The sequence below is a fragment of the Polypterus senegalus genome, chromosome 3 (assembly GCF_016835505.1).
Source record: "Polypterus senegalus isolate Bchr_013 chromosome 3, ASM1683550v1, whole genome shotgun sequence".
In the NCBI taxonomy this organism is placed as follows: Eukaryota; Metazoa; Chordata; class Cladistia; order Polypteriformes; family Polypteridae; genus Polypterus; species Polypterus senegalus.
The window spans coordinates 226,737,597-226,756,709 of NC_053156.1; the positions used below are offsets into that span (position 1 = coordinate 226,737,597).

Below are 19,113 nucleotides of genomic sequence, written 5' to 3' on the forward strand. Positions count from 1 at the left end.
TGTCTACCACACTACTTGGTAACTTAGTCCTTCTATTTAAGATTATCTGAGTAAAAAAAGTCTAAACATTTGTGCAAAGTGTATCTCTAACAAGTGGACCCATATTCTAGTTTAACTTATTTTGAAGTAACAATCTGGATCCAAAATTCCTACAAAACTCCACAGTGGCAACCAACACTTGTTTTTGATTATCTTTCACATAGAAGTAACACATAACACTCAACGCTTTTTTCACTTCAACATAAAAGGATAAAGTCAGCAGACCAGATTGTCAATAATAATTTCAGCTTGCTCAGTCTCAGTCTAAGCTACCTCAGAGCATAGAGGTGTCAGAAAATTGTTCCATTTAGAGGAAGAGAGGCAAAAGGTCAAAAATTAAAATTGCCTCTTTTTAATTTAAACTGCTTGAGAAACTAGTTTTCTTCCACAGCATCTTCTTTTTTACGAAAAACTTTACACACTTTCTGAACAGGCAATATTCTAATGTTATATGCGTTTCCATGGGGTGTCTGTAATAACTTAACAAACATTGCCGCATCATAGTGATCATTTATAACAATACCAGGCCAGTCAGGTTATCAACAATCAACTCAAGAAGTTAAAAAAATAAGGAAAACTGGAGTTTCAAGGCAAGGTAGATATATACCCATTAATCATGGTGCCAAACAGTGATGATGTGCTGCATGTTGATTACCATATGCAAGAAAGAATTTCCCTTTATTCAGCACACTTCACAAAAATGACTTCCTAAATCCATAAACATATCAACTTATAAAAAATAAACAAAATAATCAATAAAACACAATAAAACATTACAGTGTTTTTTTAACAACTAACAACAGTGAGCTGTTTTTTAATGTCTTTATGCCCTTTGGAGTCAGTTGAGCTTACGATAGCAATGAACAATACTGAACTGAGCTCCCAGTCTTTCACCTAGACAATCACAAACAGTATACCTATTTGGAGATCACTTGCTGTTTATCTTTTAGCCTTAACAGTGGTGCTGGTCTGATGACCACTGTAAAGTGATGCTATAAACAGCACTGAAATCCAAGGTGAATAAAATGACAGCCTAGAAGAAGATCTACTTGTGTTACAAAAACAGCACTGAACTTGAGGCAGAGAGTGTGTACATAATGGAACAGCACGTAAAAGTATTTAGTAAAATGCACACACAGGCAAAGACTGAGTTAAGGTTTTACACTCCTGCATGTCTTCCGTATACTATATAAAGTCATACAGACTTTTTTAATGTCACATAATATCTACCAGTGTGACAAAAATCTATAGACCTAAGAGATGGCATGGAGGCTTTTTGAAGATCAGTCACATAGGATACATACAGCCTCTGCTGAAAAACATTGGAACATGAGAAATGGGCATTACATTGACATCACCCCTAAAGCACACAAACAAAGTTCACTCTAAATCATACATGAATGTTCAGATATCATGCAGGGATCAAACAAGAACCCTGTGGTGTATAATATGGATTGCCTAATGTCCAAAACTGTCTAAGAAGGGAACAATTATGTGAGGACAGTGAGAATGTCACACAAGGAACGACTAGTGTCAAATAATCTTAACATAAAACCCTCTAGGACTCAGGTTGCTACCTGGAAAACAGGTTAAGACAAAATTTAAACCCTTCCTGATGTAAAAGAAGATGAGAAGAATGAATTAGGGGTTAGCCAGTAGAGACTTATGTCAGACTGATATCTTAAGTAATCTTCACTACTGTTAACTATAAATTAGATAGTACTTGACTGATGCACTGGATGTCTTCTGCTGATCCATTTTTATTTAAGAAAAACGTTGGATTGGAGGCAATGTTGTGTCTCTGGGATCAGGTCTAATGGCTGGCGTTATGTATGCATGACAGAGGATCTTGTCATGGGCTCATTTGAAGTATGTAATAACCATACCTCCTTCTTCTTGTCATCTCCTTCTTCCCCCACAGTGCTGAGAAGCCTCCCAGGAAAGGCATTTGACCTGTCCCTTCCAGTCCAGCTGCCATAAAAACCTGGGCGTCCTAGAAGGAGGCATCATTACTGACTTGAATGAACTGCTAGATGGAGCTCCGCTAGCAATGGCAGAAACTCAGCAGATTTAGTTTATTCTCCCGACTCCAGGATGACACCAAAGGGGGCTGTTTCTTTTGAATTACATTCGACTGTCCACAGACAAATAAAAAAGATGACTCAACTGACACCCGTCATTCCTGTACCCAGCCACACTGGAAATATGACATCAAAAGGCACCAAACTCTTCATAGGGCTGCTTCAAAGTAGATACTGGTTATGTTTTAGCTGCAGCAATAATTCTTTGACAAACCCCCTCACAAGATTAGGCTAACAGGTAGTTAATGCAGTTATATATGTATAGTGCATTTAAGTAAACAAGTGAAAAGTTAGTATCTTTTGATGTGCTGTCTAACGAGAAACATTTAGTACATAGTATTTCATGTGCTGGATTTATATGTTCCCTGAGAACATCACCATGAATCTAACAATCCATTACTGAATTCACATAATTTGTTGGTAGCATTGGACATAAGGCAGCAACCTGGCATAGAAGGAAACCCAGTTCATCACAATTACTATGAACCCACCTACATAAAATCTCTACTCTGAAACATATTCTTTACAACAGCACTTGTAGCTGGACTCTATTGCTATATTCTTCCTACTTAGATAAGACTTTTGTGTTTGCTCTAGAGGCCGTTAGGAAAAGAGCATGAAAACTCAGTAGGTATTCCTTGGAATATGTGGCATTACTTAGAAGAAAACAGACATGTAGATCAAAGTGATAAAGATAAGTTAGCATTAAGACAAATATAATATATTTGGGAAACCATGATTAGTGAGTGCCATCTTTATCTGGAGCATTACACAAAGCTGTATAAGTTGATTAACTTTAAAATGTAAATACAAAACCACATGCTATGAAATAGTCTACTTTAAAGACTGCATTATTATTATTATTATTATTATTATTATTATTATTATTATTATTTTAATTTTTCTCAACCATTTATCTCTAGCTTTTTCATGCTATGGATATAGGGTAGACTGTGAATAGAAATGGTAGGCATTGTTAAGCACCATTAATTAAACTATTAAAGAAAGAGTAAGTGAAAGATTTATTAACTACTTCAGGCAGTTCAGTCTGAAGTCTGACACTCATCAAAGCTGCACAAATACAGGGTTCCTTAGCACCACTCAACCAGCCTAGCCCAGCTAGGGAAATTCCCAGTGCAAGCCTCCCAGACACACAGCTCTGCAAGTCAGCACAGCAGTCTTGTATATGTTGGCAGAGTGCTTCTCTGGCAAAAATCTAGAGTAACGGGGGAAATTCTCCATCATATACTTGCTTTAACAGTCTGTCAAAAGGGAAATATTTGCAAATTGACTACACTTCAGAAATGTCCTTCTAAAACCCAGATGAGTCACTGACCTGCACCAGGTAATTTGAGACAGTGACGGGGTGTTCCTTGCTGCATCTAAAGAAATAAAGAGTGAACATATAGATCGATGGCCAGTTTTAAACAAAATAACACATGTGGTTCCTTGTTAACAATAATTTCAAGCATAGATGGCTTTTAACCAAACAGAGGTCATGTAGTAGTAAGGACAGATTTGAGAAGGCACTTATCATGTATGAGGACAGACAGAGCATAAAAGTTACAATTACTGCATAAATAACTTGAAAATTGAGAGTATTGATGAGGTGAACATCGACTTCAAAAATGAAGCGAGAGATGCAATACAGTGATACTATATCAAAATCAATAAAAGATACTGAGTCATTTTAATAAATAAGGTAGTCTGGAAACCCAAGGAGAATATAAATAGCTCAAGTCACATTATTTCTAAGAAATATGTATGAGCCAAACGATGATCACAAGACAATGATAACAGTGGCAAAACACAGTTTAGCCAGTTAGTTCAGGTCAGGTCAGGCTGGGGAGCATGCACCAGTACGGTGCGTTGCCGCACCCACCACACAACAAAACAGCTTGGGATCCTGGTTGGCAACCCCCAGGCAGGCACACAGCCCAGTCCCACCCTCTGGAAATGACCATCTATCTGTTGCAGTCAGGTGTTACGTAGGCATCCCCTTGGCCTGGCATAGTCACTCGGGTCTTCAATGATGAGGATCCTGTAAGCTGGATCACCCTTGGGGAATTGTACTATATCGCCATAGTGCTGTAACTGACCGTCCTTCACAATACATGTAATGTGCCTCATTCAGGACTCTAAAAGAAACCGCTAATTCAACACAAAGTCAAACCAGCGGTACCCAAGGATTCTCTGAAGAGGCACAGTACTGAAGGAGTACAGTTTTCATCTCAGGTCACTAGACAGCATCCATGTCTCGCAACCATATAGCAAGACAGGAAGCACCAGGACTCTAAAGACTTGGGGCCTCATATATAAATGGTGCGTATGCACAAAAATGGTGTCTACGCCCATTCCCACGCTCAAATTGCAATGTATAAAAACTAAACTTGGTGTAAAGCCACGCACATTTTCACTCTAGCTCAATCCCTGCCATATACAATTTCTCCGCTCGGTTTTGCAAACTGGCGGCACCCAGTGTCAAAGCAGTGCTACTGTTCCTGTATGGTTTTCCTTTATATTTTAGATTCACATCCCTGACGCGGCTTTACCAAATGCACTGAAATTAACCTCATATCATTTATTAGTTTAAAGTATCTGATTGTAATCAACCCATAACCATATAATGGTGCACAGAATGTCCAAAGTTTTGTCACTCTCATTGCACCACTGAATATTTAACCCACTGTATCTGAGTGTGAAATCACAGCTGTACAGCAGCTGATTGAAAAATCGGGATACAGTATCAAGTACACGCTGTCTCAGCCATGCACACAGTCTATTTGAACCTCTCCCATACAATACGGCAAACGCCTTTCCTGTAGGGACCTCACGGTTCAGAAACAGTTTCATCCCAAGAGCTCTAGATGCACTCAATTAGTCCATCAATTGTTCCTGGCAGAACTGTGTTACTTATAAGTACAATCACCTCACTGTAAAGTTGCACTACAGTTATAATATTGCACAAAACTTTATAAAGCACGTATTTACATATAAAGATGACTGGCTTCTAAGTCACTTTAGATTCCAAGCGCTATCTTCTTGGAGCTCTTGATATAATTTTTAAGATAATGTATATTGTTAATAATTAAACATGTGAGGACATAGTGGACAGCAGCAGCGACAAGCTGGCGCCCATTCAGGGATTGTTCCTGCCTTGCCCTGAATACTTGCTGGTATTGGCGCAACCCTGGATGGAATAATTAAACATGTATTACGAAGATATTTCAATGTTTCATAAAAGTTTTGAAGAATTGCCGTTCTAAGCTTACAGATGGCTTGGCATCTATTACAGAGCTGATCGTGTGGCAATTGGTTACTTGGAGAAAGAAAAGGAAGGAGAGGAATTGGAGGTTAGTACGTTTAGAAAGAAACAGTACTGCTGCAATAAATGATTTCACTGAAGGTCGCACATGGCGCAGCAAGCATCTTGCAGGAGGCAGGAACAATCTCTGGATGGGGCACCAGCTCATTGCTAATACAGCGTCACTGTGTCCCCATGTTTAATACATGCTTTAATTCCTATATCAAAATGATATCAAGTATACATCGTAATATTGAAATTGTTCAGAGAGCTGTAATATTATGAATGTAATCTATTCTGTGTACTGTCGACGGAAGAGAAAGCCCGTTTAAGGAGGGGAATAAGATTCACACACATAGAGCACATAAAAGAACACATAGAAAGAAGCATTTAAAGTGCTACTTTAGTTACGGTGGGATCTGAGAAACTAGTAAATGACACTATTTTAAGATTAAGTTTATGAAGTTCTACTTTAATGACAAAATAAACTACAAGATTAAAGTGGAAATTTCGAGATTAAAGTTGACGTTAGTACATTTTTTTCAACTGTGTCTCTATTTTTTTTTCTCTGTACCCTAATATGCTTCCATATGACACTCAGACAGTGGGCAACAACTAGCCTTTTCACAGCGACTTTGATATCTGACCATTTCTTATTTATTTCGAGCACTTTGCGACTTTCTGAACTTGAACTTTCGAGTTTCTCCACCACTCTGTTACTCGATCAACTTCCTTTTGTTGTTTATATCACTGCTTAAACCAATAAATAGTAAGTTTTTCCTTGCCTCCACTTGGTATTCGCTGAAATTCTTCTTTTTCCCCTGTGCTTTTCCCATTGTCTTTTCACAGAACGCAAAACATAAGGGGCTATTTATATTGATTTGCATATTCAAAGAGGCATAATTCTGGGATGAGTCTGAGAGGGGCGACAGGCACGTGCATGAGCGTTATATTTCACACAGACTGGGATTTTTGTAGTGGAAGAACGTGGAAGTTGGCGTTTGCACAGATTTATTTATCTGGATTTTTTTGTGCGTATGCACATTTCCACTTTTGTCTGTACACTATGTTTTAGTGTGAATTCTATGCACGCCATTATACATGAGGCCCCTGGACCTTTGTCCATTTGCATAGATATTATGAGCGCTACACACCGTTTTCCAGCGACCTCATGACCCCCATGCTCTACCAATCCGTCTACTGACTTCACAGGACAGCCACCAGAGACATGAATGTTACCTCCGAGTTATGTAAACCTCTTGACAAGGTCGACACTCTCTCTGCAGACAGACATATTGCTGAAGGCTGTACCTAAGAGGTCATTAAAGACCTGGATCTTGGTTTTTATCTAGAACACTCACAAGCCCAGACACTCAAACTCCTTGCTCAGTCTCTCAAGAGCCCCAACAAGAGCCTCCTTTGACTCTGCGAAGTTCATAGCATCGTCTGCAAAGTCAAGGTCAGTGAATTTTTCTTCATCAACAGATGCCCCACAGCCACTGGATCTAACAACCTTGCCTAACACCCAGTCCATGTAAGCACTGAACAGAGTAGGAGCAAGAACACACCCATACAAACACCAGAATCAACTGGGAAAAACGCAGAGGTTCAGCCTCCATTCTGCACAACACTCACAGTACCAGTGTACATGATGGCCATGATATCCAGCAACCTTGAGGGGATCCTGTGAAGTCTCAGGATGTCCCACAGGGCAGCTCAATCAACTGAATGGAACGCTTTATCAAAATCGATTGCAAAGAAACTCTGCCAATATTTGCATGTGCGCTCCATGAGAACCCTCAGTGCCAAGATGAAGTCGATGGTAGAAATTTTAGGCATAAAACCAGAATGCTCTGGTCACTGGTAGGTGAGCAAGTGATCACAGATCCTGCTGAGAATGACCCTAGTTAACAACCTTACCCAGCAGCAGTGTTATCCCCCTGTAGTTGCCATAATCCAGGCAATCATCCTTTCCCTTCCAGATAGGGACGACAAGTCCCATTTTCTCTTAAGTTGGGATGACGCCCGTCTCCCAAATGGAAGCAAAAATTGCTTGCAATGCCAGGAGGACAGCCTTACCACATGCCTGGAGAAGTTCTCCCCGGATACCACAGATTCTTATTAGGATATTAAAATCCCACAGATCACAGTTATGCTATTAAAAAAAGATTGAATTTATTAGATAGTTTGGTACAGAAGGCCTTTTATAAGATAAATCTTACTCTAAATGAGGCAATTCAGCTCTTAACAAAATAAGAGCCGAGCCACATTGCTACAAGTAGCTCTGATAAGCTAAAGCAAAGCCACAAAGTAAAGAATGCAGAGACACAAAACTGTGATAATTAATGGCCAACTAATTTAAATATGAGGGTGATTGATTTGTCCTGGTGTTCCAGACAACATAACTGCTTATTATTAGTAAAGAGATGTGTTTAATTATTCATCAGAAGAAAAACTGAGTTACTATGGCAGATTACTCTTTTAAGTAAAATAGAAGCAATAATCAAGGATGTCAACAGTACAGCAATAATTTGATTTTTGGCCCATAGGTGGAAAAAAGGTGAGAGTCTTACTATGAAACAGGCACATGTTGAGGTACTCCTTCAGTAGTGTATAAAGATAGAGCTGATAACACTGACTTTGTCTTTGAAGCAGAATTAAGTGCTAGAGTACAATCTCAGTTTGGCTAAAGCTTTCTCTTGGAATCATCTGTTAAAAACTCGTGAACAGACTTCAGCCACTGAGGCAGGCTACTCTTGCAGACACCTGGTATCCTTTCAGACAGCAGGGTATAACATTTTTTTTTTGGTGTATGATGCAGGCTGTCATTAAAACATTCCAAGTGCTACTACTCAGACAGTTTCATTATTAGTTAGATTCTAAATAAATAGTTAAAAGCCAGTGGGCAAAAGCTGAGGCTTATTTTTAATTTGGCTTTCCCAGTGATTACACTTGGCTTCCAGACAAGTTCTTTGGTGTTGTACATACTGCTTTTTTCGATGTGTCTGAAGCCATGAATGACTTTCTTGTAATTTCCCTGCTTGGCAAGTAATGCTTTGCCTGAAGTTCAGAGGTCGGCATGCAGTTCTTACTTCCTCCTAGTAAGGTTAACCTTGGATGTGCAATTTAAAGCTGCTGAAAGTAGACATTTGAATCTTTGCATTTGTGAGACAGCAATGTCATAAAACAAAATAGCCTTACCCAGACAATTGTGGCCATCATGAGCTAACCGGAAGCCATCATAACATGTACACCGGTAATTCCCTGGGATGTTGTTGCATTCATGAACGCAGCCTCCATTGAAATCGTTGTCACATTCATCAATGTCTAGGGATCAAAATAAGAAAAACAGTAACACTCCATGAGTGACACATTGCAGAAACCAACAGAAATTTAGAGAGGTCCACCACATTAGGGGCACAATTACAGATTAAAAAATAAACACTAACAGTATTGACAGTTTAAAGGATTAAGCAATCAGGTAAGAAGAAATTATGGGTGGATTGATGCACATGAAGAAATTAACTCAAAATTATAGTGTAGAAATATCATTTTCAGAATACACTAATAAAGAGGTGGTACTTCTACTTGACATTAATTGATGGAATGAAGTGTGTCAAACAAGTTCTACTGGTGCTCCTTTATACCAACAGCAATATGCTTACATAATGTCTCACTGTGACTGTGATAGCCAAGTCTTAGCTTTTCTTTCTTTTGAATTTTTTTGTCAGTTAGTCAGTCATTTTCCAACCTGCTATATCCTAACACAGGGTCACGGGGGTCTGCTGGAGCAAATCCCAGTCAACACAGGACCCAAGGCAGGAACAAATCCCAGGCAGACAACCCGCCCACCTCAGGACACATACATACATACATACATACATACATACACACACACACACACACACACACAAACACACCAAGCACATACTAGGGACAATTTGGGATCGCCAATGCACCTAACCTGCATGTCTTTGGACTGTAGGAGGAAAGTGAAACACACGGAGGAAACCCAAGCAGACACGGGGAGAACATGCAAACACCACGTAGGAAGGACTCGGGGGGGGGGAAAGAACCCAGGTCTCCTTACTGCAAGGAAACAGTGCTACCATGGCACCACCTGAATTCTTTTGCTTTATAGTAATTCTTGTATGTGTTCAGACCAAAGTGTGTATGTATATTTACTTACTTACTTACTTATACACTGTATACCTATTTATTTATTTAAAGAGCGTCTGTAAAAAGAAAAATGTTATCCAGGGGGCAAATAAAGTTCTATCTATCTATCTATCTATCTATCTAGCTAGCTAGCTAGCTAGCAGTCAGTATTATTAAATTTTGCGGTGGTGGGGCACTACCTCACTGACTAGAGCAGGTGCCCTTTAGTTATAAAAAATGGTGCCCCATTGTGTATATAACACAGACTTTCTTGAGCGATCACCACTTGAGTTACACAAATGGCACCCTTTGGTATCTGGAGTGCACAACCATTAATTTTCATAAACAGCACCCTGAGTGGACACCTATGTCACCTAATGCAGCATTTTCCAGCCTGTGGGCCCCACAACCCTCAATCCCCACTACGACAATTACACTTGATTCAATGATAAGAGTCTTGCTGCGGACCCCTAGAGCTCTGCAAATAGAGCTGAAGTCAAATTTGATCGACAGACAGACAGATCCTAACCACAATGTCTCTGATCCACTGGAATACCCTTCTCCAGCTCCACTCAGATGCAAGAGTGTGATGGCTGTTGAGGAAATGAAAAATCATAAACATGCAATCTAATTGCATCTGTTCTGCTCTGTTCAGCAGAGCTCCTGAATAGTGAGTTTTGGGCCAAGGAAAGAAAAAAGGAAAATGTCTTTATTGTAACGCATTTTGCAGATAAAAAGGATTTCGCAGTAATGAGTTTTTTTAACATTAGTTCTATAGGAAACTGGCCAGGACCAAGCAAAAATTGTACACACACATACACATACATAAAAAACTGTCAATATACAATGTGACCCTACCTTATTTCTGCACATGATGCATGTTTGTGTTAGGATTCCATTAGTATACTGTAGGTCTAGGTTTAACTGTTCTTAATTTCTTGATATACCTCTACTACAGTTATTTTTGTTCTTACTATTTAGAAGTGTAATTGTGTACAAGCTTGACTTATAGAAGTTGCTTCATAAAATGCTTCAGCTGCCAAAGATTAACAGAGTCAAAATTGTTCTGAAAGATTTCAGGTAAATGGAGCATTGGATTCATCAGAAAAACTGAATTGTGTTCTCTATTAATTAAATAATTTTAGCTTTTCAATGAGATGGAAAAGGGAATTTCTCCCCCTGTTGGCAGTGAATACTACTTGCTGCCAATGGTATGTTCCACCAAGAATCATTACTCTTTTGTGGACAGACAAACCAAATCTTTGTAGCTTGCTTTTATTTATTTATTTCCTGGTGGAGCTCAAACAGTTAGTAAAAAACCTTAAAGAGACAATTTCAAAGATTTGACCAAAAGCAATAAGGTATGCAGAAGGGCTGCTGCTAAACTTAATATATCAGGTGAGCCTTTTTAATTTGTTGAATAGTTGATATAGTTATTGTTGAGATTTAGCACAATTGTTATAACTAAAATATAGCATGTTTTCAATGTTTCAATTTTATCTTGGAGTAACATATTGCAGATGATGTAATGCTGATATAAGGCCATTGCATTACAATCTACTTCATATACTTAACATTGCAAAATGTTTGTGGCTATATTTTCAATTTATTAAAGCATTGTAATGTAAAATATCTACCCTTCAGTTCTTAACTCCTGCACAAACCTCACCTCAAACTAACCCAGCTGTGTTCATTCTTGGGAATGGGAGGAATCAACATGCATTTTTTTCTTTCCTGTCACTTTTTTATTAACTGATATTCATCCATTACAACCATACCATTTTGACATTTAAGCTGCAGGCATGATGTTCGCTAATTTCAGCTTCATAATATATGTTTTGACATACCACAAAGAATTTATCATTGGTTCAATGAAGAAGAAGCACAAGGGCAAGTTTGTGATGCATTTATAAAGACACAACAAAGGAAAGTAATGAGGCTGCTAACATTAGCTAGTGAGCTTCATTGATCCCTAATGTCAGGTGTTTTTGCATCACACTTGCTAACAAACTTTATATTCAGTAAATGAATGTGTTCCTTTTGTTCAGTTTTCATTCAAGAACATGATAATGAAAAACAGAAAATAATCCATTTGTCATGTTTTATTCCATAATAGCATTATTACAAATGTATGATACCTTTAGTACATCGGATACATATACAGATATGGTACAGATCATTGTCACTAATGGGGAAAACATGAGTGTGACCAAAATAGCCCTCACTTTTAGGCTATAGGGGATTGTTAATAAACCTCAACTGGCATCTAAAAACGAATGCATTAAGGTTAAGAGAAAATAAAGGCCAGTCAGTACCGCCGCTCCTTATACGCAGAGTACGCAGTCTGCGTAGGGCACCAACTCCCAAGGGGGCACCATCCCAGCTGCTCAAAAAAATCATTTTTATATATTATAATGATAAATTAATCTATACTAATAAAAGGCAAAGCCCTCACTGACTGACTGACTGACTGACTGACTCACTGACTGACTGACTCACTGACTCATTACTAATTCTCCAACTTCCCATATAGGTAAAAGGCTGAAATTTAGCAGGCTCATTCCTTACAGCTTCCATACAAAAGTTGGGCAGGTTTCATTTCGAAATTCTACGCGTAATGGTCATAACTGGAAGCTATTTTCCTGCATATACTGTAATGGAGTTGAGCTCGAAAGCCGTGGGGGGCGGAGTTTCGTGTGACATCATCACACCTCCCACGTAATCACGCAGTACGTAAAAAACCAGGAAGAGCTCCAAAAACCGCTGAAGAAAACATACATTATATAATTACGAAGGCAGCAAAACAATTAGAAGCGAGCGAGTGACATATAAAACCATAATCAGCGGCTCACGTGAACTGACACAGTGCGCAGACAAAAAGCAACAGTTCCAAAGAGTGCTGAACAAAAACCGAATTACACTGCTGTGCTCAAATAGATAAACCACACGGCGTGGCGCAATAGTAGAGGCTTCGCCTCTAGTGCCGGTGTCCGAGGTTCGATTCCCGAAAGGGGATGCACTGAGTATGTACGTGTGCTTCCCGATTTATTTTAGCCTTGCATCCCCTTGGTTTGAGACGTATGAAAAAATATGCAGTTAATGCAGAAAGACAGATCACCAATTGAAGCTTTATGAATAATGGATACTTTATTCGCGATCAATGATTGTTTTGGTAAAGCCATACTCAGTGTATTCATTAGATGAATGGTAAAAAAGTAAGAGCGAGGGGAGGGTTACTTATTGAGGCACACAGGCAAAACCACAATAGCACGCGGGCTCGATGTACTGTAGTGCGCGTCAACTCGATCTGAATTGCGCGATCACATTCGAAAAAATATTTCTTTTCAAGTTCTATTTAATCCATATGTGTCAAACTCAAGGCCCACAGGCCACATCCGGCCCTGCGTGTAATTATATCCGGCCCGCGAGATCACTTTATATATTATTGATATTAATGGCCCGGGGATATTAAGCGCTGGTAACACAATAGACTACAGATCCCATAATGCAGCGCTTCAGCTGCCTTGCCGAACACTTACAGCGTTAATCAAGTCTAGCTTATGATGCTGCAAGTTATTGCGAAGCTAGCCCACACGATGCCAAAGAGAAACAGTGTTCCCAAATACGCACTTTTCTGATAAACTGAGCGCACTGCGCACTGAGTTCGCATGGCGCTTTGGTGACTTTGAAGAACAAAAAAAGAATTTTGAGTTGTTTAGCAACCCATTTGCCGTCGATGTGGAAACTGCACCTGTGCAGATTCAGATGGAGGTGATTGAGCTGCAGTGTAATGGCACACTGAAGGCAAAGTACTATACTGCACGGCCCGCACAGTTTATTCACTCCATTCCCGCAGAAATGCTCCAGCTCCGTCTACTTGCGGCTCGAACCTTGTGCATGTTTGGTAGCACATATCTGTGTGAGAAGCTCTTCTCAGTCATGAAGACTAACAAAACTGCACACAGGAGTCGCCTCACTGATGAGCACCTGCAGTCCATCCTGAGAATCTCCACAACACAGAACCTCACACCAAACAGAAACAAACTTCTTGCCAAAAAAAGATGCCAGGTGTCCAGCTCTGATAAAATGACATAAGAGCTAAGACAACTGAATGATTTGATTTGTTATTGCTGAAAAGAACAACTTTTATTTATATTTCCAGGTTTTGTTATGCACCATGTTCATATTTGTATTATATATTATATTTGTTCTAATTTGTATAATTTTGACAGGATATATTTTTATGGAGAGCAAAATATTTTGGGATATTTAAAATTTAAGTTTATTTTTTATATAAAATTACATAAGAGTAAAGAAATTTAAATGTTTGTTCTTTTAACGTTTACTTTATTTCTAACTTGTATAATTTAGACAGGATATATTTTTAAGGTTTGAGTTGATTTATTCCGGAAAAATATTCTGTCGACTAAATAAAAATTCCTTCTATTAAAAATTTAAATAGAACTTGAACAGATACGATAGTTCATAATATCTAGGCAGACTTGCACGTAAGAGCGGGAGTCATCCGTGTGTGTATATGTAGATATATATATGTATATATGTGGATGTATGTGTATATATGTATGTATATATATATGTATGTATATATGTGTGTGTATATATATATGTGTATATGTGTATATGTATATATGTATGGATATGTATATATATATATGTTTATATGTGTGTGTGTGTGTATATATATGACAGCAACACTCATCAGTCACAACAGTGACAAAACAAATACTCACAGAAAAATCCACAAGTTAATACACACGCTGTCTCTACAGTTTCTCCACACTGAATCCTCCAGGCACTACTTACAAAAGGTTACACTGACAATTATGTTACGTTATTTTCAAAATGTTTCCTTTTCTTTTTCATTGCTTCTTTAACACACTACTTCTCCGCTGCAAAGCACGGGTATTTTGCTATATATATATATGCCAGCAACACTCATGACAATTATATTCTCAATCACGTTACGTTATTTTTAAAATGTTTCCTTTTCTTTTTACTTCTCCGCTGCGAAGCGCGGGTATTCTGCTAGTATTAATAATATACATATACAAATAAACAAAAATATAAATGTATATATTGCATTTTACGGTGAACGCAGAATAGGCTAAGCACACGTGATGACGCGCGCGGCGCACCCTCACCTCTGCTACGGCTGCCTATTTGGCCAAAAATGATAATAATTGAACAATATGCCTGGTCCTGGAAAGAGACATCAACAGTCCGGCGCCGAAAAACAAAAGAAAAAAAAAGCCCAAGATGAAGCCCGTGCATCACTTTCAGGTACGTTCATAATCCTGTGAAATTTTATTTTATTCTGTCGACGTTACAGTTGCCACCACTCACAACGGCTCTGGAGATGCTATCATTTCTCCATGACAACCACCTACAAGAGTTGTACCCAAATCTCTGGATTGCTCTGCGCATAGCAGTGACGCTCCCTGTAACTGTTGCCTCTGCTGAGCGAAGTTTTTCTAAAATGAAGCTCATCAAAACGTACTTGCACTCATCTATGGCACAAGAGCGCATGAATGGTCTGGCAATTGTCAGCATCAACTGTGAATTAGCAAAGGCTTTATCATATGAAGAGTTCATTTACGACTTTGCCTCAAGAAAAAGCAGAAGTGTGCCTTTGTAAATTTTGAACTTTGGAAAGCTCGAGCAGATGACAGTGTTGATTTTATTTCAGTTTATTATTGTTTATTTTATGTATTATAAATGTTTTATTTAAAGTGTAATCTAGTTTGTATTTTTTGCTGTAGAGTTACAATTGTAATTTATAAATGATACAATTTATTTATGTATTTACTTTTATTTGAATAAAGTTCTATTTTGGCCCCTATAGTAGGTGTTTTTTTTATTATGTTATTTTTACTTCTGTAATATTTGGGGGAGGGGCACAAAAGTTAATTTCTGCTTAGGGCACCCATTTGGCCAGCAGCGGCCCTGAGACCAGTAGCTGTTTATTTAGAATGTCCTTGAAACTGTAATATTAAGAATTTTTTTTATGACAATCACTGCAAATAACACAGGATAAGCACCACATTACAAAAAACATTTTTGGTTGAAGTATCCCTTTAAGTATTTCCTCCACATTTTGATTATAATTTATCAAATGGTTAAACTTACAATTTAGAAGCAAATTAGAAAAATTCTGTTAAAATTAATTTGAGCATTTATCAGAATACTAATCTAATTGCAAGAAGTGTAAGAGATTCATCAGTTGTGCTAGCACGGCTTAAAACTGCACAGGGCGGAACAGCAGTTCAGTCCTACGGACAGCAACAGCTGGTTAAGGTATAACACACTAAACTGACTAAAATGAGTTTCAATCTTTTTTCAACTTTCTAATTGCATCAACAGTATGCTTGACCTTTAATTATGTCTCACTGCTTTAAGCAATATGCTCCAAGTTTCAGCCATCTCTGATGGTGTGTGAAAATATGTATTAGTTAAGGTTGGTAAATAAATAAGCTTTGCTCACTCTGAATATACTTTTTACATCAGTAATTCATTGTAATAATAAAAGGAAATTCTTAAATACGGCAGTTATTTTCCATTTTCATTAATGATAAAGGAAAACAGGTTTTGCAACCTGCTACAGATGCTTAACAGTACTGGCATAAAAAGCAGGAAGGCAGAGATTTCAGCTTTAGGAGCAAAATGGGAATAGAATAAGAAGCATGACAAAAGTATTAGAAGCATTTAAAATCTGTTCTTAGTATAACTGTAGATCCATGAGCAGAGCAATGGGGTAGAAAAAAATCCTAAAATCTACCGTTAAAGGGTGTGATTAAAAATTAGAAGGCTTACTTAAAGGCTTGTAGTGGAAGTGATAAATATAAACAGATCTACACACTGGAAATCAGTGCAAGGAAAAGCAAAAAAATATTCTTTTAAAATCAAATCAATGACAGGTTTTCCCTTTTTAAATAAGATGTTCTATAATATATTGACAATTACATTCAATAACTGACATTTAATCTGACAGCCCTGCTATGCACCTTCCAAAAGACATGTGAGAAGGGGCATTGCCTAATGAAGGAGTTAATAGGAAAGTCGAAATATGACAGCATATTCCTGCAAGGTGCAAGCTATGGGTGTACCTACAAGGACTGACAGGATCATCTCACTGAAAAGACCAAAGAAGAGAAAGGGAATTAAGATCTGCAGCAGGCTGTATGACTATTCTCAAGTCGCATGACATTCATAACTGACTAGATACTGGACACTAGCACAACAGAAGGTTGAGGCAAGAAAGATTCTGCAAAGGAAGATGGATGAGAGTGACATCTGGGTGTCCAAGTCTTACTTTTGAGTGCAGGAAAAATTACTTAAACTATTTAATCACTGACGTGTATTATAAAATACCTCTTACTCCTAGGAATTCTAATAATAATATAGTAAATGCATTAATAGAATATATAAATCTAAAATATATCTTCATTAGCACTTTCTAATGGTAATAATGTGAGAGGTAAAGTCTTAACTTAGTGGAGTGTCAAAGAAAGCTCAAGCTTTTTTTTTTTTTTTTTTAACACTAGAATCCCTGAAGCCTATGAAAATATTTGTAATGCCAGGCCACCTTAAATTCCCTTGCACCTCGTCAGCAGCATCTTTGTTTTGCAAATGTGTCAATCAGCACAAGTAGCAAGCAGCCTGGTAACCCATCCCCACTGAGGCAGCTGAGGTCAAGTCAGATGCAAAATTCTCAGAGCTGGGAGTAAGGTGTACAGGGAATTGTGTAGGGTAAATAAGATATCATTATTTGAAATATAACAATCAGTGTAAATGTACGATGACAGGAAATGCGAGGAAATAAATTTTGTACACATAAAACAGAAACTTTTCTCATGTTATAGTGATAAGTGACAAAACGTTGACGTGAAGTGTATAATGTGTGAAGACTGAAATCCAAATATCAAATAAACACTTTCACAAAAGGTATAACAAAACAAGTGCGCTTTTATTCAAGAACTAGCAGAATACCCGCGCTTCGCAGCAGAGAAGTAGTGTGTTAAAGAAGTTATGAAAAAGAAAAGCAAACATTTTAAAAATAACGTAAGATGATTGTTAATGTAATTGTTTTGTCATTGATATGAGTGTTGTTGTCATATCTATCTATTTATATTTTATATATATATATATATATATATATATATATATAAAATACCTGTGATTGGCAGCGAGAAGTAAAAAGAAAAGGAAACATTTTAATAATAGCGTAACATGATTGACAATGTAATTGTTTTGTCATTGTCATGAGTGTTGCTGGCATATATATATATATATATATATATATACACACACACACAGACACATATATAAACATATATATACATATAAACATATATATAAATATATATATATATATACACATCTATACACATATATACAGTTATATATATATATATACATATACATATATATATCTACATATATATATATTAGGTGGGACTCATTAAAAAATTAATCCAATTAATTAGAGGCTGTGTAAGAATTAATCTTGATTAATATGTAATCGCACACGTAAATTTGCCCCAAATCGCAAATGTTTTTTTTTTAATTTAAAACGGTTTTAGTGGGCTTACAGAATCAAATAATAGACATGGACATGAATATTGTAAACTGAAGCTGTTTTAATTTCTGAAAAAAAAGCTTTTAAACTGCATTTGAATTCAAAACAGAAACAAAAATATCATCCCTGGTTAAAATTGGGCAGACTTAAAAATAAAGTGGTAGTTTAAGTACTTTAAGTACATTTTCAGAATAGTATTGTCTTTAAATAATAATAACCAAAATTTCAACATAAAGTGCAGTTTTCTTCTTAAAAAATAAGTCAGAAACATAAAAGGTAATTTGACCAGCTTACTCTTTAAACTCTGAGTAACATTAGCCAAAATTATTTTGTACATTAGGCTAAAACAGTGTGATCATTGAACATTTTGTAATTAGATGTATTTAGAATTACTAACGGTCACGGAAGTCCAATGATCCCCAGTAAGAGCCACAAAGTCCGCTTTCTGTAATGCATCTAATTTTGCTTGCTTTTCAGTGTGCACAAAACCATGCTTTTATCAAGGCTTCTCGGGTAGTCGAAATGATCAGTCGTAGGACGCGCTTTATTCCGACTCTAACATTTTTGTAGCTGTGATGTGTGCATCAGTGTAATGGATGTACCAGGAAATCATGCATTGACAAAAGTTCCGTTTGCTTGGAATTGAAAGTGTGATTAAATCGTTATTTTTAAGCGTTATGGAGTACATGCATCGAAGCTTCTCAGCTGTGCTTGTGCTAAGAAAGGGAAAATTTTAAAAATAACGTAAAATGATTCTGCGTTAACCTAACTATTTTTCATACGTCCCAAACCAAGGAGATGCGAAGGTAAAATGAATCGGTAGCGCGTACATAGTCAGTACATCCCCTCTGGGAATCGAACCTCGAATGTCGGCGTAGAGGAAGACTCTACAATTCCACAGCATGCAGCTTGTCTATGCTAAAGTATGTATTGTA

The 19,113-nt window shown here is 37.5% G+C and overlaps 1 protein-coding gene across 4 annotated transcripts in view; it reads right to left on the reverse strand.

Moving 5' to 3' along the window:
• scube3 (signal peptide, CUB domain, EGF-like 3) overlaps positions 1-19,113 on the reverse strand; it is a 482,583-nt gene that overhangs the window by 292,029 nt on the left and 171,441 nt on the right. For all 4 annotated transcript variants that reach the window (XM_039748670.1, XM_039748668.1, XM_039748669.1 and 1 more), the window contains exon 3: positions 8,626-8,751. In XM_039748670.1, coding sequence (XP_039604604.1) covers positions 8,626-8,751 — 126 coding nt within the window. The remainder of the gene's footprint in view (positions 1-8,625; positions 8,752-19,113) is intronic.